Genomic DNA, 19,978 nt, shown 5'->3' on the forward strand with positions numbered 1-19,978 from the left:
AAAGCAGTAATACCAACCTTTTTCCTTCTTACTTATATAAAAAGGGTTAACTCAATTTATTTCTTCTTTTTTCTTTTCTCCTTTACTTTTATCAACATAAAGAAAATGAAATCCCAAACTTTTGCATTAGTCCTTGTCCTTTTAACCATCATGACCCGTGATGTCGCATTCGCGCAAAACCGTATGTAAAAGTGATATATAACATATAGACATTTAATGAACCATGGCTATTATCAATAGATGAATCTTCTTCTATCAGTGCAACTGCCGAACCTGCTGGCAGCACGTCTATTGATTTGGCTGTCTCCGGTGCCTCAGCTACGACTGATGCAGCCAGCGCCACACCGACCTCAGCTGCTTCTATTTCAGCTCCTGCTAGTGCCTCTGTTTCTTCACCAAGCAGTTTAGCCTCAGGTATCTCAGCCGCTTCATCTGGTATTAGCTCTGCATCATCCTTCATCAGCGCTGCTTCTTCTTTGGCTTCTAGTGGTAAGCAGTACATTATAAAATTATCTGCAGTGCATGTCTAATTATATTATGTACTGAAGCATCTGTTGCTCCATCTGTATCATCTGCAGCTGCACCTGTCTCATCTTTATCTTCCGCTGCACCTGCTTCTTCTTCTTCTCCTGCCAGACCCTATGCTGGCCCCAGCACTGTCAGTTCATCCACTCATATCCAAGCCCCCCTTGTTATGATTGGCCTTATCAGTTTCCTTTTTGCATTGATCTAAAACACACGCCATGTATTCTTTCAAACTATTTCTACTATAAATAATAAAGAAGTCCCATTTTTATTTATATTTATATCAAATTCAAAGCAGCCTTTTTTTTAATTTTGAAACCAAGGATCAACAAATAAAATGCATATAAAAAATGTCTACACATAAGCGCAGATCTTTACATTTAGCTCTATTGCACCTTTCGACAAGGCCTGATTTACTTTACACCCCTTTTTTCAAGAACAAGACAACGACGACTCCTATGTCTTTTTGCATCCCCCTTTTCTCCTTTTTTTTTTTTTTTCAAACAAGTATTTCTATTGACTTTATAACATATTTCTTCTTTTTCTTTTTCTTTTCATCTATTCATATACTTGTTAATCCACAATCATCTAATAAATGAAGTTTATTTATCTTGCTTCCTTCGCCTATGCTGCAGTTGTAGCCACTGCTCAATTGACTGCACCAACAAGAAATTATAATGTTACAAGTCCGGTTACAAATGGTCCTTATGTTGTCGGTCAAATCCTTCCTTGTACTTATCGTCTGTTTTCAGATGTTGATACTTCAGGTAATATTAATCATATCTTTCAAAAGGAGGAGATCATACTAATTTATCTTTTTGTAGCACTCAACCTTGAAATTGATTTAGAAGCTGCTCCTCAAGGAGTATCACCACAGGGAACAAACACAACGACGCTGCCTATTGCAGTTTCCGCTGATGTCTCAAAAACGGATGCATTCATTAAACGTGAGGGTAACTTGACCTACTATGAGCATTCGATCAATTTCAATATCCCTCAGACAGTCAAACCAGGCAACTACCATGTTGTCTTCTTTGACAAATCAACCAACACCAAATTGTCTATTCCTATCGAAATTCGCCCAGCAGCAAGTTCTACATCTGTTGGCACCAAAGCAACAAGTATCTCCATACCTGGGCGTCCTCAATCTTCTGGTTCTATCTTTGCTCAAGGCGCTGCTTCTTCCATTGTGGCCTCTAAAGTACTGATAGCTTTAATGGCTGTAGCAGGTGTTGCTTTCCTCTTGTAAAAACAAAATCTTAATGTCGTTCAACTTTTTTTCTTAATGAGTTATTTTAATCGTAATAAACCATAAAGTTTTATATTCTTATTTGTTTTTCATTGCCACCCCACAAAATTGACATATTCTCTTTTGGCTCGAGAATATAGGAGCAGTATATGGCTTCTTACTGCTTATTTTAGTGCACAAGTTTACATAATGGCCCTAGTATCTTGCCACACAGTGGGTTATCAAACGAACTGCACAAGAGCGGAATGTCGGTTGAAGGATGGATGCGTTTGCCGAATAGCACGGACAACAAGTTGAAGATGTATTCGCCATGGAAGAACGATTCTCCAGTACCATTCGCCGTTGGTAATGGAATACTTTGTGCCCCTAACCTCACTGTCGTTGCAGCACCTGAAATGGTCCGTTTTGCGATCACCTTAGTTGACTGAGTCGTCCATTCTCACGAGTTCAGCTCGGCCGACCACATATTGACATAACGTTTTTTCAAGGCTAGCAAACGAACAAGAAACGAGCTACCGAGCCGGCATCAGGGAACTCTTCGAGGACTATTATTACAAGCCAGGAGATCAGCACGTCAGGGGGCGTTACGGTTGTGGACACGGTCTCCAGAAACGTTACAAAGAAGATAATCATATTCTCTGTCGTCTTTTCGGCAACATTGCTATTTATTATTCTCTCGCTCCCTTTCTTTCTTTTTTTAGACTCTTTTTTTAATCTCTTCGAGAAATTGAAAAGATCAAACTTAAATACTTTGTGCAGATGAGAGAAGGAGTGATTCAGTTAAAAAGAAAGCTGGGTAAACATGTTGCAAGTAATGATTGTCACTGTCAATATACGCTAATAGTACAATATATTCATAATACAGAGCACAATAAATTCAATCAGCAAACAAAATTTGAATCATCTTATGTACATGAAACTTGTCAAGAAGAGGCTGATGCCGACTTCCAATTGATAGACAATATTGTATTTATGTTTTAATTAGAGTATAAATAAACTAACCGCTTCCAACTCGCAACGCTTGTTTTTGGGCATCGTCGTGCTGTCGCAAGGCTTAAGGGGATTCGTTCTTTGTGATAAGTAAGAGCAAATGTTGAATGAGATGTAGAAAGGTTATCGCATTTATGGATGTATAATTTTATTTAATGGTTGACAATGTAATTTTATAGTCTTTGGGTTTGAGTGTGTTGTAAAAGGTTAAAAAATAGAAGGTTGTGCGCTCGTAGTCTTTGTAACACTTGATGTTCGTAGCAAAAGTATTTAAAGTTATAATAAAGGTTCGATGTGTGACCACCAGATCGTGTAAAGTAGTTAAGGCTGAGTTGCACAAAGTAAAAAGGTTCCTGAATCCACTTGATTGGATTATTTAAATATAAAAGATAAAAATAAAAAAGGCTGTGATTCAAATCGTAAGTGATTTATTGAATGATTTGAGTTTTTAGCAAAAGCATTGCTCTTTTATACTTGTTAAAAAGTGACTAAAGCTTTGGTAATTAAAGTTTATATAAATAAAGTTAGGATTTTAATGTCTTAACCTTATTCATATTGCTTTTGAACTGTGTTACAACATAGTTAAAAGAAAGTGACAAAAGTATAGTTGGACATAATACAGATATTAATTCAGCAAAAGCTCTGAATAAACAACATTGCTGGTTATATCTGTACTTTCTGGCAAAAGGGCTGATACGCCAGAGAGAAAAATCACCCTTGACAATGTGACAAATAATTGACCATGCATAAATGGTGGTCTTCTTAGGCCGATACCTACACATTTCAATGATTGGCCTTGGGACTTGTTAATTATCATAGGAAAGCATAGTTTTACAGGAAATTGTTCCCTAGTGAGCATAAATGGCATATCACCTTCTTGAGATGGAAGAGTGGATCTTGGAATGGTTTCAATCGGGGCACCGGGACTGTCCGCTAAGCGGACACGGAGCAGATATTGACCATACATTCTATTGAAGTCGGTCAAAGCCAGACTGGGATCAAGATGGTTTCTCAAAATGACGAACGGTGGCCATAAAATCGTGATATAATTGGGCCATGAAGCGTGAGCCACCATGGAAGCTACTTGGTAGAATAATATTCAAGTTTATTTTGATCGCAAATAACCCACACGTCCACCAGGAACTGCTGAAAAAGCCTTTTACCATAAAAGATGGCAGGGTCTGCTCTGGCCTGGTAAAGATTTCGTTTTCTTCATCCCGTTGGGTTTGACGTCTACGTCGTGAAGCCGCAAATTGTTCTCTGCATGACTGGTAAGTGCCATATGCTGAGTCAATTGGTAAAAGTGCCTGACAAGATGAGCAGTTGTTAGTAAATGCGGTAGCGGTATTGTTGTTCATGTACTAATGCAAAATTACGCGTTAGTCAACAGATTATAGTACAATACTTTTAAGAAAATGTTTATTTTTGCCTGCATATGAAGGTTCTTATAATTGAAGATGCAATATGAATAAGTAACAAAAAAAAAAAGAGCAAGGCACTACAGTAGCAATAAAACTCTCTTTTTTCTATCAAAGGTAACTCGAGGTTTGTTAAGAACTATAAAATACTCACTGCAATGTTTTTGTTGGTTTTTGTGTTTCTAGAGCTTAGTGGTTTATGTTACTATATGTATGGTTATGTGAGTAGTTGGCAGCTTTCGCAGCAAAAAGGCTTAAAGAACAGCATGTGGCGGAGAGACACCTGAAATAAACAGCACTTTTTTAATAGATAGTTGAACACGGTACTGAGTATCACAAAGTATTGCCAAAAGAGCGAAAAGGTTGACTATCAAAGATCATGGACCAATGGTGTCGCCAAACAAAAGCATGGTCCTGGTCTAAGATAAAGGGCACAGGAAGGATCACACTGTTTTTTGAAAAGCGCTCGAGATAGAGCTGGGACAGAAAAAGTGAATCAAGTGGTGTACCCTAAACTGTTTTCCAGATTAATTGCTTGTTAGGACAGTTGAGAATGAAACGAGGTATGTCTTCCACCGTAGAAAAACAGAAAATACATTTATCAGAGTCGAAAATATTGCATAAATTAACCATGTCCAATGAGAATTGAGTATGACATATAACGTATTTTGTTGTCGTTTTTTTTATACTTTTCTTTCTTCATATAATGACAGTATGAAGCATTTACAAGATAAGCACGAAAAATATGCTGTTTGCTGTGCAAATTAAATTACTTGCGCCACACATGGTGCGAATTTTATGTAGATATGCAAAACCTGAATTTTTGCGTGTGTGAAGTGCTCACCTTAAATTACAAGCCACGCAATTTTATCATTATTCACATTTTCTCTTTCTCTCTTTCTCTTTACACAAATGACTCGCTATACTAAACTGGGAAGGAAGACTTTTGTAAAGTCTGATGATAGCTTTAACGTGACACCTTTATTGCCTCGTAAGCAAGATAGCAACACAACTAAAGGATCTGATCAAAAAAATAATCGAAGGAACGATCGATCAAGAAACAAGCGCAAAAGAGACGATAATGACGGCAATAATAATAACAATAAAAAGAAAAAGGAAGTATGTTTTGCTTGTAGACAACCTGGACACTCTGTCAAAAACTGTCCAAAGAGTAAAGAGCATGTCAAGATCTGTTACAACTGTGGATCAACAGAACATGGTTTAAAAGAATGTAAAAAACCAAGAAGAGGAAGTAAGTTGACAGTCAATATATAAAAAAAGCATTTCCTTATGATCGAGTATTGTAGATAAATTGCCTTACGCCAAGTGCTTTGTTTGCAATGAAGAAGGACATTTGTCAGGTCAATGTCCAAAGAACGAAAAAGGATTATACCCTAATGGAGGATGCTGCTCCATTTGCCAACAAGTGGATCACTTCGCAAAGGACTGTCCAGTGACAAAAGAACAGGCAGGTACAACGGCCGTAGGCTTGATCAGTTTAGATCAAGGAGCTGATGATGACGACTATCATATATTTGTTGAAGAAAAAGAAAAAGCAAAACAGGAAGTAAAGAAAGAAAAGAAGCAAGAAATAAAACAACCAGTCACCAAAAAGAAGATTGTCAAGTTTTAAGAGTGTGTGTCCCAGAATGATTGTAACAAAATGATTTCAATAAACATCTGCGCCGACATATATATTTTTCCCTTTGTCTGAATTTAAAGTGAAAACAAAACAGCATAAAATTATTTCGAGTCCCCTTTTCTCTTTTCATATATTTTTTATAATATAAAATGACGCCTACAGCAGAAAACTTGAACACACAGTGGGATATTCTTCAAGGAGATTTTAGTACAGACAACGCTGCGCTTATTGACCCTTTGAATGAATTCACAAGCAATGAGCCAGCTGTCTTAACACCACAAGTAACATATAAACAAGTTGCATAACGAGCCACTAATACATATAGCTTATAGTATTACGGAGATAGTATAGAAGATGAACAGATAGAGTCAGTAAATGATGGAAACTTGTATTATGATAAACCAGTTGTATCAAATCAAAAAGTTCGAGTGACCGAGCCAAGAAAAGAAACAGAGCAACAGAGTACTTTTATTTCTTATTTAGTTGTTTCTGACGTAAATATTATCATACAATACTTTTTTTTTTTTTATTTCCATGATTCATCTTTTATATATAGAAAGCAAGCGTTCGAAGGAGGTTTCAGGATTTTGTATGGCTACATAATGTACTATATATTCATTATCCTGCTTGCTTTGTTCCACCATTACCGGATAAACATCGATTAGGTAAATATCAGTTTATCATTACGACCAGATTCTGAACTTTATATAAAAGAATATGTTAAAGGAGATCGATTCAGCAATGACTTTATTGAGAAAAGGAGAATTAGCTTGGAACGATTTATACAAAGAATTGCAAGGCATCCGATCCTGGGAAAGGCTGAATTTTTCATCATGTTTTTGGAATCCAGCGAGTTTGTAAGTATATATATAAAAGCCGTGATGAACTCTCTTGCTTATTTAAACACATAGAATGATGCTTCTGCAAGAGCCCTCCGTGAGGGTCAGGAAACAGTAATGGATACCATTGGCGATACCCTTTTAAATGCATTTGCCAAGATACGTAAACCAGATCCAAGATTTGTCGAAATGAAAGAGCGTAGTGATCGAATGGGAGAGAACCTTGATCTGTTGCAAAAAACACTGCTTAGATCAAACAAACGCACAGAAGACCTTTGCAATGATTATGAAGAGCTAACGACTAGCGTGCAAGGACTTGCAGAAATGGAAACAGATTATGAGCAGCCACTATCAGACTTTGCCTCTGTACTTGAAAAATATACAAGGTCTATGCGAGAAATGACGATAGAAGACAGCAAATGGCAGATTGAAGTCTATGATTACATGTCATACTACCATGCAATAAAAGGAGTACTCAAATTAAGAGATCAAAAGCAACTGGATTTTGAAGAGCTCTCAGACTATTTTCAAACTACTCTAGAGGAAAAAGAAAGAGTTGTACGAGATAAAAAGGATAGCAGTGTTACGAACTTTATCACAGACAAGATCAACGAAGTCAGAGGCACGGATGCAAGTAAAATGAAGCGTGAAAGGATATTGCGGCTGGATGAAAGAATGAGAGAGGTTAGTTTCTTTATATATATATATATATATATATATATAGGATCATCACTGACGAAAACATGTTAGTTACAAGAGGCGATAGAAGAAACACATAAAGTATCAACAGCATTTTCAGATCAAGTTAAGAAAGAAGACATGTTTTTCACTCGTAATAAATCGGTAGAGCTATTTGAAGTTCTCAAGTCATATACGGATGGAAAAGTAAAGCACTATAGTGAGGTAAACAAATACATGATACTCTTGGCTTTTTGCTAACATTTTTATTATCAAAAGAGTGTAAACCTTTGGAGAGAATTTGTGCATGCGCTTGAGAATACAAGTAACTCACCATAGAAATAAAAATATGTATAAAAAAAAGGAAATAAATACGCCCTTATTATATTTGTTGGTTTAATTGAGATAATTTAACTGCAATCTGTCCTCCTATCTTTGCATTGTTTTTTACAAGTGCAATATCTATTATCAATTATTAGTTCATGTCTTTTCTCTCTCTTTTATGAATGACTCACTAGCTGAAAGAGATTCACCCTTAGTAAGCTCGGTTATTCTTTTCAGTAAAAATGGTGTCTCTTCTTTGCCTTTGATATTTTCAGCTCTAGTAATAACATGTTTAATAAATTGCCATAACTCCCTGAGTATCATCTTCACCTTGCTTCAGCTATAGCTGTATCTATAGCCTCTTGAATAGATTTGGTATCAGCTGCTGACTCTTTGGGTATAGGAACAGCAAACACAACACCACTGTTCATCTGAAGTTCATGATTGGCCACTACAATAAATAGTCATAAGATACTAGCCTTGTCAGCATATCAGCCTTACAAATTATCTTTGCTGCATCTTGAGCCGTTTCAACATGATATGGACTCTATATGATGAAAATATCTTAGAAATAAGCACCCCCTAATTATGTCTGTTCCTACATCAAATCCACTGTTTGCCGTATAAAAGGCAGGAAACTGTCTCGTTGTACCAATCGTCGCAACAGTTACTCCTTGTGTTTCCAATACTTCCAATGTTTTTGGTATATCCAAAATACTCTTTACACCTGCACAAACAACAGCTACGGGTGTTCTTCCTAGCTCTGTTAAATCGGCACTAATATCAAAGGCTATAAATAAGAAAATTAACAAACGATGTAGAACTCATCCAAAAAATCGTTACATTCTGAAGCGCCTCTGTGAACACCACCTATACCGCCTGTGACGAAGACAGAAATACCTGCAGCTCTGGCCAATATCATTGTGCTAGCCACTGTTGTAGCTCCTGACTTTCCCTGAACAGAGAATCCTAACATGTCAACTTTTCTTTTTCTTTCTATATCAAATTGTCTACCTGAGCAAGGACCACGGGTAAATCGCGTCGTGAAGCTTTGATAGCTGCAGGCCCATTTTTACCAAAATAATCAAGTTGATCGTCATTCAAACCTTTTATATGCTGGGTTATTTCGATATCTCCCCTAAAAAATAATACGTTTTTTACCAATATGCACTTTTCCATTCAGAATGGCAATGGTGGCTGGAATAGCTCCTTGTTCTCGAACGATGGCTTCAACTGAACGTGCTGTTTCAACATTTTGTGGATATGGCATACCTTTCAATATGAAGCAAGGTCTTTTGTTAACAAGTGAAAAAAAAGCCCTAAAGCAAAATACTAACCATGACTAATGATGGTTGATTCTAATGCTACCACTGGTCCATTTCTCTTTAAAGCATCCTTAATCTCGGGCGTAATTGTAAACTTTTCAGCAATAGAAAGCGCGCTGAATCTGCGAATGCCGAGTCTCGTAAATAAAGCGTATTGTTTAGTCCAAAGCATCAAGTAAAAATAAATATTTGAATTCAGGGAAAGAAAAGGAAGAGATATTTTTATTCATTATCTTTAAAGAAGCCGCTGACTATATCCATAAAGGAATTATCATCTGGATTACTCACACCAGCTTGTTCATCCGTCAGCCAGGGATCTCCATACTCATTTGTGTTGGGTGGAGGCGATGGAGCGGAAGGTGGCTCATTCATGCCTACTTGATCATCCTGGACTACAGGGTCCTCTCGTGTCTCACCTCCATATCCAAACATTGGGAAAGGTAGAAATCCACCGCCACTAAGATGTCCAAAGGTAAAGATGATAATAATATATACACATGTAGATGTCTTACCCATGAGTTGAATGCCTTGAGAAATAATCAAAATCAATGGAAACAGCACAAGCCAGTGTAACTGCTCTTTCGTCTAAAGTCATGCCTCTAACACTCCCCTCAGCTGCATCCATTCTAAGGACATATTCTCCGGTATCCGTGAATAACTACATGTAAGATCAGTATGACTGTAATTGTATAGCATTATCTATTTGTACCTCTCTAGCAAACCCAACAAAGTTACGATTCACGTTACCAAGGACACCACCATTCTCATCTTGAAGATGGAAATCCCAACCTAAAAAGGGTGTATCGATTGTGGCAAACTGCTTTTGCCTGATTAATGACATCAATCAAGTAGCTCCCCATATGGTTGAATCAATTCAACTTACCCAACAAACAAATCATACTTCCTTCTAAGCAAGTGCCATCTTTGCTGTACTTCGCCTACAAGCTCATCTTCTGCAGTGTAAATAAAGATACGACTGTTGACCAAAGAATAAGGTCTAACGATCTTAAACATCACTTCCCCCTCGGGGTTAAGAACAGTTGCATTCATCTTTCGATGCGTTCTGAGGAACTGACGACTGATTGATTTTCCAAATCCTTCCTCTTCTAGAATATATGCTAAAAGATTTCCATGAGGATCCATGACTTTATATCGATTTGCTTGCTCATATCCTAAAAAGACATTCATCATCTCAATCTGTCGACAGACAACAACGGCTGATTGAGTCAAAAGAGCTGCACCACGGGAATCTGGTTTGATAATTTGATGCTTGTCATCTATAGGTACCTCCACAATTGTATCTTGGACATTGTTGGGAGCTGCTTTATCATATAACAGACTGCCTTCATCCGTAACTGCCTTTGGTGTCATTTCTTCAGTGGTAATTCGTGTTGGCTTGGGTCGAAGTGTCTCGACGTGATTGAGTACTCGACTTCGTGGTCCTAACCGAACAATATAAGTCTCTTTTGTGTAGGAACAATAGGTTCAATACCTAGCTGACGTGGGCGACGTAAAGAAGAATAGTTGTATCTTACTATTCTGACAGCATTGCGTTGCCTTAAAAGAGGAGCGAGCAATCTACTTTTAAACATGTCAAAAGAAAAGAAGAAAGAAAGAAAGAAAGAAAAAAAAAGTTATGCGTAGTGAAATAATTTATTGTTGTCTGTGCTAATATTTTTTTTACCTTTTTTTTTTAATCATGTCAGAAACAGTTGAGCAACCCAATCAAGAAGTAGGACCCAAGCCCTACAAGGGTCAATTTGCCATGGATCCTGACAACCTGGATGCAGAGTTATCCAAGATTCCTTTGTTTATGACACAGTTGCCTGAAGAAGAAAACGATACTTTGAGCGCTCTTCAATCACTGGTTTTCGACGGCACTCCAGAAGGTTCGTAGTGAAAGCTCTTTTTACTGCTTTTATCTCATAATCAACTTAGAGATTGCTCAAAACTTCAAGGAACAAGGCAACGATTGTTTCCGAGCGGGCAAACTCAAGTACAAAGACGCCATTACTTTTTACACTAAAGCTATCGAAACAGAGTGTAAAGATCAAAAGATCATTGAAGCCTGTTTGGCCAATAGAGCACAATGCAATCTTGAACTTCAGAATTATGGTCGTGTACTGAATGATTGCTCAAAGTGTTTAGCCATTAACCCTAAAAATGTAAAGGCTCTGTATCGTTCTGCAAAGGCCTTATTGGCACTTGATAAATTGGTGGAGGCAATTGATTGCTGTGACCATGCGTTGGCTATTGAACCAGATAATAAGGCTGTGAAAGAAGTGAAGCAAAAGGCAGTAGATCGAAAGGCATTGATGGATAGAAGATTGAAAGAAAAGGAAGAAAAAGAGAAGAGAGAGCGAGAGAAGAAAGAAGAATTGGAGAGAGCAATGAAGGAAAGAAAGATCAAGATTGAAGTAGAAGATAAAGATGTGCGTGAAAGGGCAAATATTGAGTATGATCACGAGACAGATACCATCAGCTGGCCAGTCTTCTTTCTTTATCCTGAATATAAGGAAAGTGATTATATACAAAGCTTTAATGAAACCAATACATTCCAAGATCATTTGGAGGTTATCTTTGAACACCCTGCACCTTGGGATGCCAAACACGAATACACAGCTGACTCTGTTGAGGTCTATTTTGAAGATACAAGGGGGCTTAATCCTAAATTGATAAAGATTGGTAAGAAGTTACCCTTGGGCAAGATTTTATCACTTGATCAATACATCATCAAAAACGGCGTGCCTTCATTTATTATTATTCCTAAAAATTCAGCTTTCAAACAAGAGTTTATAGACAAGTACAAGAAATAAACAATAAATTATAATAATATTTTACAACAAGATCATGTCATCACTATTATTATTGTTATTATCTTCGTTACAAGAGTCTTCATCAAAGGGGAATTCATAGTCTTGTCCAACAGATAAAGGAATTTCAAGAAGAGGTGGACTATTTTACAAGTTAGACACACACTTAAAAGGAAAGGTAACACTTACTTTAATGAATCAGCCTTGTTATGAATATCAGGCTATATATTTATTTAGATACATATATATATATATATATATATATATTAGTTTACCTTGCTTAGCTGCATTGTTTGTAGCCTTAATGATTCATCCAATGTAAGCATTCTGGCTTTGACCTTAGGAAAATTAATATTCTTGTCTGTCATTTAAAATTTTCCCTTACTTGTTCTGAGCCTAATAGATGAGCCCTTTTGATCTTTAATAGCCTTCTGGACAACTGACTGTGATACAAAGCTTGTTGGTTTGCTAAATCTACAGACCTTTTCCTTGATTCTTGTCTTGGTGTCATTAAAGACATGGCTTCTAACTTTCTTGTTAATGGACAGTGGCCCAAGTTTGTGTTATCTGCAGTGATCATATCGTGCGCAGTTATTGTTCTTTCGTCGATAAGTAATGCTTCAATCAATTGATTTGTCTCTCTTAGTTTGGCACCGTTGTCTGATAACTTTTGTACGAAGGCACTAACAACAAATGATGAGAAGAGAGAGTATAAAATCTAAATAGAAAACTTTACTGGTTATTAAGCAACTGTGAGTTCTTTTCATGTAGCTGAGATAGCTCACGTCTATTACATCTCCTCAACTTCTTGATATGATGAGCATCTTTTGGACTAAACCTGTATAATACGGAAGAATTCATTTTTCAATATTTCAATAGGAAAAATCCCTTGGGCTCATGCAAATCTTCAAAGAAACTAAATGAAGCGGAGAGTTAATCTACAACATCACATGGCTCTTTTGGCTATGCATCTTGCACTTTTAGTTTTTAAATGCAGACACAAAATTATCAGACAACCTTATCAACATCGACCTGGGACAGGCTTGATCAACAGGGAGGAAATATACTTAAGGGTATCTTCAGAGGCTAGGAGTACACGCTTCTCTGTTGAGTAATATTAATGCATGGGAAAAAAGCTTTTTTTTTTAGGATCATTCATGCCGGCAACTATTTTCATTGCTCCCTTTTTTCTCTCCTTTATTCACTGTACTGAGTAACCTACAATACTTTATGCAGTTGTATTCACTCTAGAGAATCATGCCACCACTGTGCCTGAAGTAAGACTGTGACTTGATTATGGGGTAAGGCGGCGTAAGTTACTCTTTATGGTAATGAATTGTGGCTTATACACAGTCATCTTTACCTCTCTTTCTATCACTCTCTCTCTTGCCTTTTTATTTTTGAATACAAAATAATATGGATCTCTTTCATCTATTAGGAAGTGGTGCTAAGTTTGACAAAAACCGCTTCAAGCACGACATCACTTTATTCGAAGGTGAAAAAGAAGCCAATCAGATACAATCCAAAAAGCGCAACGCAGCAGCTGTCGATTCCAATGTACGTTCTCAGCTCCTGGACGAGATCGATTTCTTCAAAACAACGCATACTGTCGTCGATCAGCCAAGAAAAAAGAAAAAGGAAAATGATAAAGACAGTGACTCTGAGAGTGATGAGGACATAAAGCCAAAGAAAGGTAAAAGATTGACATATTTTGAATCTGTCAACATGTTGACACTCTAATGTATAGACAAAAAGTCAACCATTTTTAAAAATGTCGAAGAGGTAATAAAGTGAACTAGTTATAAAACAGAGTAACTAATCTTATTGAATAGGCCAATTTATTTAGAAAACAACATAAAATTAAAGTCTATGGTACTGATGTGCCAAACCCTTTCAGAACATTTGAAGATCTTGCTTCACCTGCATATAATTTGGAACCCAAGCTGTATAATAATTTGATGTCTATGGCATATACAACACCCACGCCTGTACAGATGCAATCTATTCCCATCATGCTCAACGGTCGTGATATAATGTCCTGTGCTCCTACAGGTTCGGGTAAAACAATGGCTTACTTGCTTCCTATTATACAAGACTTGAAGAAACCAGAAAAGAAAGTGAGCTATCGTGCCTTGATTATCGCACCCACCCGAGAATTGGCACAGCAGATCGCAAGAGAGGCGAATCATTTGGCTCAAGGCACAAAACTCCGAGTGAACGTTTTAGCCAAAGCTACAGCAGCTGATAAAGCACAAACACCTGAATCAAGACAAAAGTTTGGTAAGTTTTTATTAATGTGATGATTATGAAACTAATGATGATAAAGACATTTTGGTAACTACTCCTCTTCGACTGGTGTATGCGATTAAAGAAAACGAAGTAGACCTGAGTGCAGTTCGGCATTTAGTACTTGATGAAGCAGACAAACTTTTAGAAAAGGGCTTTTTGGGTCAGACAGACGAAATTTTTGCTGCATGCACATCAACAACCATTCAGAAATCACTGTTTAGTGCTACATTTTCATCACACATCGAAGAACTCGCTAAGAGTGTGATGAAGGATCCGATTCGCATTGTCATTGGTGCCAAGTAAGCTACAAAAAAAGTAATTTACTACAATCATACTAACTACAGGACAGAAACGCCGCTACAGATACCATTAAACAAGAATTGCTATTTACAGGAACTGAGGCAGGAAAACGCATTGCACTCCGTCAACTGATCCAAAGAGGACTTAAACCACCTGTGCTGATCTTTGTCCAATCGATTGATCGAGCCAAGGAGCTATTTCATGAACTTGTATTTGATGGCATTAATGTAGAAGTGATACATTCAGATCGAACCAAGGCGCAAAGAGACAATATTATCAACCAGTTTAGAATAGGCAAGATTTGGGTTTTAATTGCGACAGATTTGATGGCTCGAGGTCTTGATTTCAAAGGCGTCAATTTGGTTATCAATTATGATTTCCCACAATCAGTGGCAAGTTACATTCATCGCATTGGTCGTACAGGTCGTGCTGGACGAGCTGGTGAGGCAGTTACCTATTACACACAAGAAGATTTCCCATATCTGAAAAAGGTGGTTAATGTGATGAAAGAGTCTGGCTGTGACGTTCCAGATTGGATGTTGAAATCTGCCAAACAAGCTGCCAAACAAGCTGTCAAAAACAACAGCAAAAAGATTGTTAAAAAGGACATGAAGAAAGTAGACACAAAGAACACAAAGAAAGACAGTAAAAAAGTTACCAAAAAAGACATTAAAAAAGATCAAGAATAAAAAAATAATATCTATTGTTACAAAGCAATCGATTTACACTTTTTTTTCCTCTTTAAGTCCATGTCGTTTTACACAGCATGTTACAGTCGGAGATCTTATGATCGGGGGGGAGCTTTTAAGATCAACATTTTTCTTTTTGGAGAAAGCTGTCAATGTCTAGAACGCACAGGGTTAGATCACACAACACGTCAGGTTTTTATTAAAGAGAGAGAAAAAGGGGATAGATGTGTATGTGCTTTTAGCTTACACTTTATTCAAATATGGCAATCATGAAAAATAAAAAATAAAAAATATTAAAAAGGAGGGGAATTTAGTTTAATAAAAGCTTTATGAAATCTGTGATATAAGCCTTTGTAGTATAAAAAAAACAATAGAAAAATATAGATTTAATCAATGTGTTTATTTCCAAATTTGTATAAAAACGATGATACAAGGGAAATAATAGAAGATATATGAAAGCAACAATGAGATAAGCAATGGTTAAAGCGATGAATAATAATAATATAAAAAAAGATGCTAAAACGGGGGAATCATAAGAGTATGCATACTACAAAAAAAAAAAAAGAGAGCATAAGGTTGCAGAAATAAAGCATAAAATGAAATGTTTCCCATATAAAAAAAAGGGAGATGGGGGGAAATCAAATGAGGAGAAGAAAAGGTGAATGAGTGTGCAGGGGGAATAAAATGGATGCATAAATAAGGAGAGTAAAGGATAAAAATAGGCGTAAATTCTGTTTCTACATAACATAAAGGGTATAAGATAAAAAGGCATACAAATAAAAAAAAAAAGAGAAATTAGTATAAAGACACACCACTATCTCTTCTCAAGAACCAGTCATCTTTGGAAGGAATGATGCTGGATAAGCTGGGTAATACAACATGTTGATCATATATATCTGGTAAAGACCAATTAGGCTGCATGTTGGATGGGAAATGTTGGAATGGAGCTGCATAAGGCCAAGAAGTAGTAATAGGAGAAGAAGGATTTGAGGTATCATCCTGAGTACTATAAGGACTTTCATAGCCAGACAATGCAGGTGTAGGAGGTGACCAGTGTAATGGTGTGGTTGATTGCTGAGGAGAGTAAGTGCAGCCTGTGCAAGCACAAGGTTGCTGCATGGATTGTTGCTGCATCTGCATCTGCTGCTGTTCAAGCATCAGCTTTCGACGCTCTTCTATGAATGGCTGCCACTGTACAGAAGGCTTTCTACCAGTCAAAACGTGATCTATTTTCATGTGCTTCGTCAAGACCGTCTTGCGAACAAAGCTTTTGGAACAACCGTCAAAGGGACACTTGTAGGGTCTTTTACCAGTATGCGTGCGTCTGTGTCTTGCAAGGGAGCTACTGTCACTAAAGCTCTTGCTACAATGGGGATGTTCGCATACATGTGGCCTCTCGCCAGAGTGTGTTCTCATGTGTACAGTCAAAGCTGAACGCTATTATAATATATTTAGCTGCTTTGAAATTTTTGACATTTTTCTTTTGTTTTGTTTTTTTTTTTACCTGAATGAAACTTTTGCCACAGCCTTCTTCTCGACATTTGAAAGGTCTAAAATAAAATATATATAAGCCATTATTCTTTACACATACACACGCACACACACCTTTCATTGGTATGAATACGAGAGTGTCTAACGAGATCAGATCGTCTACCAAAGGTCTTGTTGCAATCTTTGAATGTGCATTCAAAAGGTCTTTCGAAATTAGGAAAGGTTTCTTGATGAACAAGTTCGAGTATTTCCATAGTGTGTATATTGGTGTGTGTTTATAACTGTAGTAATGTAGTATTAATTTTATAGTCTTCTCGCTTGGAGGCTAAAAAACAAAAAAAAAAAATATAAAGGTCGTATATAGAAACAATAATCCGTAAAAGGTCTTTTTTAAGGGTTTTTTTTTCAATTGTCAAGACAACGAAAAGTATATAAAAAGAGAAACAGATAAGAGAATGTGTGTAAGAGAGAAAGAGAAAGAGAAGAAGAAGAAAGGTAAAATGATGCATATTTATAGATTTGAAAAATTAAGGGTTTACCCTTTTGTTTTCTATAAGTTGTCCCTTCACTACACCCCTAGCATCGCACAGCATAAAGCTTAAGATAAATAGTAACGCAGAAGGAGCAAACTAAAAGGGGGAAGAAGATTAAAGTTGATGGAGATCGACAGTTTATTCGGAAATGAAAGCATGACACGATTATTATCCTCAGCTTGCCATCGATCGTTCCCTGCTTCACATGCTCATGGCGTGGTTACCTCATCTCCGCAAGGAACTGTCTGTTCGCAAGGTTCATTTGTAGATCACAATATGAACAGTTATTTTTATCTTGATCGGAGCCATTCCGACCTTTGTTTTGCTTACCGTGCCCACTGATGAAATAGGCAGTTGACAAGCTGTTTGACTTGTATCACTTGGCATTTACCATTTTTGCTCATGCTTTTGTTTTTTTTTCTAGAGCTCTCTTCTCCCCCCATAGCAAACTCCCTTGTCTATCAAGGCAATCGGAAGCTTTTCTCCCGATTTTGTGTTTATATTTGAACTGCCCGAACTTTCCTATACTTACCAAAAGAGGGGCATATAATTAAAGTGATCTTCTTTACTTTTCACAAAGAGGAGTCTCTTCACACACACACACACACACACACACAATGAATATATACTCTTTCTTATTTCAATCTGCTCATGTCCTCCCCCCTTCTTCTTCATTACATTCTTGAATTGATCTTGTTACATGCTTGTGCATACAACTCGCGTCATTTATCGCCATGGCAACTTTCTCCCTCTTCATCGACTACCTTTCAATTTTTTTTATTTTTTTTGCCCATTTAGCCCACAGACATTTCCTTAGGGCAAATCCAAATTCTCTGCCAATCTATAAATGGGAAATTAATGATCCTCATGTGTATCACAATCCCACATTAAATACTTTATAATAAGCGAGCCAATCATCTGGTGCAATTTAGGAAAATAAACAGGTGCAGTAACACGTGGATATAGCCTCTTGTGCGACTCTACCCCCTTTAAGCCCTTTCTCTGCTTCTTTCTCTTACTGCTCTCTCTCTTTTCTTTTTATTCATAAACATGTCCACGCTCGTTTCGCCTTCCACAGAACAGTCACCTACACCATCTCCTCAGGTACCCAAAAGACACAACTTTTAACCGTCACTCCTCCTTAAATGACATTCATATAGACCATCTTGAATAGTTATGTTGGCTTTGATACCATCACTCAACAAATCGAAAAGAAACTTTTGAAAAGAGGCTTTCAGTTCAATGTGATGGTAGTTGGTAAATAGCAAGGACGAGCGAGTTTCTTCCTTTGACTAACTTGTATATAGGTCAATCTGGATTGGGTAAATCAACATTGGTCAATACCATCTTTGCCTCTCATTTGATTGACAGTAAGGGTAGACTTGATGCTGCCGAAGCACCACGTCAAACAACTGAAATTGAATCAGTCGCTCACAGTAAATAGACAGATTTATGATGATAATGTATCTGTAATAACTTCTATAATTTTGTATAGCAATCGAGGAAAATGGTGTGAGATTAAGATTGAATATAGTAGACACGCCTGGTTATGGTGATCAAGTGAACAATGAAAATTGGTATGTTTATAAATACTACAAGCTTGGACCGTACACGATTTTTTAATATTTATAATCATAGTTGGGAACCTATCATCAAATACATCAAGGATCAACACTCGGCTTATTTACGTAAAGAATTGACAGCAAGAAGAGAACGCTATATTGTTGATACCCGCGTTCATTGTTGTTTATTCTTCATTACGCCCTCTGGTCATTCGTAAGTAGAGTCAGTATTTGTTTATTCTGTTTACCAACCTTTTTACTAGTCTTAAACCCATCGATATTGTTGTTCTCAAAAAATTGACCGAAGTTGTCAATGTAGTTCCTGTGATTGCTAAATCAGATTCACTCACCATGGAAGAACGTGATGCATTCAAGAAGAGAATCAAGGCTGAACTTGCCTTCCATAATATTCGATTATACCCTTATGAAAATGAGGAGGATGATGAACAGGAACGATCATTGAACGAGAGTATTTATGAACTCATTCCTTTTGCTGTAGTCGGATCCGAGCGAAATGTTGTCATTGATGGAAAAGCAGTACGCGGCAGAAAAACAAGATGGGGTGCTATCAATGGTATAAACAAATACTTATGCATTTCATATAATCATTAATGCAATCTTTTATTAGTCGAAGATGCCCAACATTGTGAATTCATTCATTTGCGCAATTTCTTGACGAGAACTCACTTGCAAGATTTAATTGAAACAACTGCCTTGATTCATTACGAATCATTCCGTGCTAAGCAGTTGATGGCCATTAAGGAATCAACTCAAGTACAACAAAAAACAAGCGAATAAAAAAAGAGAGAAAGAGGGAATTTGTATATGCAGGAAAAGAGAACAAATCGAAAGCAGTGATTATTATGATTTTTATCCATTTAAAATCTTGATTTTTCGACTTGTTGTTGTTACTTTATCTGAACGATTCTCTTTATCTTTGTATTTTTCCTTAAATGATCCAAAACAAGTAATGTCACTGCAATGTTGATTGCAGTTGCGATAAACAACTGCATCATATGATGCAGTGTCAAAAAGGATCTAAATATTTACACAAATCTACCGAGCAACAACAGTTATGTGCACCAATAATTGACTTGCTGAATTGTTTGAATCAGAACAAGTTGAAATAAGGCTAATAAGCACTGAAAAAGAGGGGCACAATCACTATCATCCTTACTTTCTATGCTTGCACTCATAATCAAATATTCTAAATTAGTACATGTGCAAATGACAGCTGTTCTTGCAAAATAAGGCATTTTGGCAGAATAAGCCAGATCACACGATTATCCTGAATGACAGGTTTCCATAGAC

At 37.0% G+C, this 19,978-nt stretch overlaps 9 protein-coding genes across 9 annotated transcripts; 5 read left to right on the forward strand and 4 right to left on the reverse strand.

The window, feature by feature from the left end:
• Positions 1–85: 85 nt before the first annotated feature.
• RHIMIDRAFT_287878 (uncharacterized protein) lies at positions 86–848 on the forward strand. The gene is made up of 3 exons (XM_023613515.1): positions 86–181; positions 241–489; positions 549–848. Exons 1-3 carry the CDS (start codon positions 106–108, stop codon positions 731–733), a joined length of 510 nt encoding a protein of 169 aa, XP_023470561.1. The 5' UTR covers positions 86–105; the 3' UTR covers positions 734–848.
• A 208-nt stretch (positions 849–1,056) lies between these two features.
• Positions 1,057–1,967, forward strand: RHIMIDRAFT_252173 (uncharacterized protein). Its single transcript, XM_023610937.1, has 2 exons — positions 1,057–1,292; positions 1,350–1,967. The coding sequence occupies exons 1-2, from the start codon at positions 1,121–1,123 to the stop codon at positions 1,772–1,774; spliced, it is 597 nt and encodes a 198-aa protein (XP_023470562.1). The 5' UTR covers positions 1,057–1,120; the 3' UTR covers positions 1,775–1,967.
• A 4,006-nt stretch (positions 1,968–5,973) lies between these two features.
• RHIMIDRAFT_232305 (uncharacterized protein) lies at positions 5,974–7,680 on the forward strand (the record flags this gene model as incomplete). The annotated part of the gene is made up of 7 exons (XM_023607716.1): positions 5,974–6,105; positions 6,157–6,318; positions 6,381–6,489; positions 6,539–6,681; positions 6,736–7,347; positions 7,414–7,566; positions 7,621–7,680. The coding sequence occupies 7 exons, from the start codon at positions 5,974–5,976 to the stop codon at positions 7,678–7,680; spliced, it is 1,371 nt and encodes a 456-aa protein (XP_023470563.1).
• A 43-nt stretch (positions 7,681–7,723) lies between these two features.
• RHIMIDRAFT_232306 (pseudouridine-5'-phosphate glycosidase) lies at positions 7,724–9,162 on the reverse strand (the record flags this gene model as incomplete). The annotated part of the gene is made up of 9 exons (XM_023607717.1): positions 7,724–7,803; positions 7,857–7,942; positions 7,996–8,116; positions 8,167–8,212; positions 8,268–8,455; positions 8,509–8,620; positions 8,680–8,771; positions 8,827–8,937; positions 9,003–9,162. The coding sequence occupies 9 exons, from the start codon at positions 9,160–9,162 to the stop codon at positions 7,724–7,726; spliced, it is 996 nt and encodes a 331-aa protein (XP_023470564.1).
• Positions 9,163–9,507: 345 nt separating this feature from the next.
• Positions 9,508–10,229, reverse strand: RHIMIDRAFT_189778 (Scramblase; the record flags this gene model as incomplete). The annotated part of the gene is made up of 3 exons (XM_023605911.1): positions 9,508–9,648; positions 9,700–9,817; positions 9,874–10,229. Coding segments are annotated over 3 exons (615 nt in total), but the record flags the coding sequence as incomplete, so codon positions are not given.
• A 1,598-nt stretch (positions 10,230–11,827) lies between these two features.
• RHIMIDRAFT_243018 (uncharacterized protein) lies at positions 11,828–12,664 on the reverse strand (the record flags this gene model as incomplete). The annotated part of the gene is made up of 6 exons (XM_023609883.1): positions 11,828–11,945; positions 11,993–12,024; positions 12,079–12,141; positions 12,189–12,246; positions 12,286–12,486; positions 12,540–12,664. The coding sequence occupies 6 exons, from the start codon at positions 12,662–12,664 to the stop codon at positions 11,828–11,830; spliced, it is 597 nt and encodes a 198-aa protein (XP_023470566.1).
• A 458-nt stretch (positions 12,665–13,122) lies between these two features.
• RHIMIDRAFT_290 (P-loop containing nucleoside triphosphate hydrolase protein) lies at positions 13,123–15,188 on the forward strand. The gene is made up of 5 exons (XM_023613696.1): positions 13,123–13,496; positions 13,551–13,585; positions 13,636–14,083; positions 14,130–14,391; positions 14,442–15,188. The coding sequence occupies exons 1-5, from the start codon at positions 13,220–13,222 to the stop codon at positions 15,079–15,081; spliced, it is 1,662 nt and encodes a 553-aa protein (XP_023470567.1). The 5' UTR covers positions 13,123–13,219; the 3' UTR covers positions 15,082–15,188.
• A 462-nt stretch (positions 15,189–15,650) lies between these two features.
• On the reverse strand, positions 15,651–17,077 carry RHIMIDRAFT_209733 (uncharacterized protein). Its single transcript, XM_023607158.1, has 3 exons — positions 16,687–17,077; positions 16,586–16,631; positions 15,651–16,518 (listed from the first exon to the last, which is right to left on the reverse strand). Exons 1-3 carry the CDS (start codon positions 16,824–16,826, stop codon positions 15,877–15,879), a joined length of 828 nt encoding a protein of 275 aa, XP_023470568.1. The 5' UTR covers positions 16,827–17,077; the 3' UTR covers positions 15,651–15,876.
• Positions 17,078–18,132: 1,055 nt separating this feature from the next.
• Positions 18,133–19,899, forward strand: RHIMIDRAFT_221076 (cell division/GTP binding protein). The gene is made up of 7 exons (XM_023607423.1): positions 18,133–18,209; positions 18,266–18,362; positions 18,413–18,541; positions 18,601–18,682; positions 18,744–18,881; positions 18,931–19,241; positions 19,296–19,899. The coding sequence occupies exons 1-7, from the start codon at positions 18,156–18,158 to the stop codon at positions 19,463–19,465; spliced, it is 981 nt and encodes a 326-aa protein (XP_023470569.1). The 5' UTR covers positions 18,133–18,155; the 3' UTR covers positions 19,466–19,899.
• The last annotated feature ends 79 nt before the right edge of the window (positions 19,900–19,978 follow it).

This window comes from Rhizopus microsporus, assembly GCF_002708625.1.
Source record: "Rhizopus microsporus ATCC 52813 unplaced genomic scaffold scaffold_1, whole genome shotgun sequence".
NCBI classification, from domain to species: Eukaryota; Fungi; Mucoromycota; class Mucoromycetes; order Mucorales; family Rhizopodaceae; genus Rhizopus; species Rhizopus microsporus.

Bases quoted from the DNA above. Each gene is read 5' to 3' on its own strand.
- RHIMIDRAFT_287878 (XM_023613515.1), top strand. From the start codon at position 106: ATGAAATCCCAAACTTTTGCATTAGTCCTTGTCCTTTTAACCATCATG. The intron at 182-240 runs GTATGTAAAAGT...TATTATCAATAG, and splicing joins TGTCGCATTCGCGCAAAACC to ATGAATCTTCTTCTATCAGT. The intron at 490-548 runs GTAAGCAGTACA...TATGTACTGAAG, and splicing joins TTCTTCTTTGGCTTCTAGTG to CATCTGTTGCTCCATCTGTA.
- RHIMIDRAFT_252173 (XM_023610937.1), top strand. From the start codon at position 1,121: ATGAAGTTTATTTATCTTGCTTCCTTCGCCTATGCTGCAGTTGTAGCC. The intron at 1,293-1,349 runs GTAATATTAATC...ATCTTTTTGTAG, and splicing joins TTCAGATGTTGATACTTCAG to CACTCAACCTTGAAATTGAT.
- RHIMIDRAFT_290 (XM_023613696.1), top strand. From the start codon at position 13,220: ATGGATCTCTTTCATCTATTAGGAAGTGGTGCTAAGTTTGACAAAAAC. The intron at 13,497-13,550 runs GTAAAAGATTGA...TCTAATGTATAG, and splicing joins GGACATAAAGCCAAAGAAAG to ACAAAAAGTCAACCATTTTT. The intron at 14,392-14,441 runs GTAAGCTACAAA...ACTACAGGACAG, and splicing joins CGCATTGTCATTGGTGCCAA to AAACGCCGCTACAGATACCA.
- RHIMIDRAFT_209733 (XM_023607158.1), bottom strand. From the start codon at position 16,826: ATGGAAATACTCGAACTTGTTCATCAAGAAACCTTTCCTAATTTCGAA. The intron at 16,632-16,686 runs GTGTGTGTGCGT...ATTTTATTTTAG, and splicing joins CGTATTCATACCAATGAAAG to ACCTTTCAAATGTCGAGAAG. The intron at 16,519-16,585 runs GTAAAAAAAAAA...ATATTATAATAG, and splicing joins GTGGCAAAAGTTTCATTCAG to CGTTCAGCTTTGACTGTACA.
- RHIMIDRAFT_221076 (XM_023607423.1), top strand. From the start codon at position 18,156: ATGTCCACGCTCGTTTCGCCTTCCACAGAACAGTCACCTACACCATCT. The intron at 18,542-18,600 runs GTAAATAGACAG...AATTTTGTATAG, and splicing joins AATTGAATCAGTCGCTCACA to CAATCGAGGAAAATGGTGTG. The intron at 18,882-18,930 runs GTAAGTAGAGTC...CCTTTTTACTAG, and splicing joins ATTACGCCCTCTGGTCATTC to TCTTAAACCCATCGATATTG.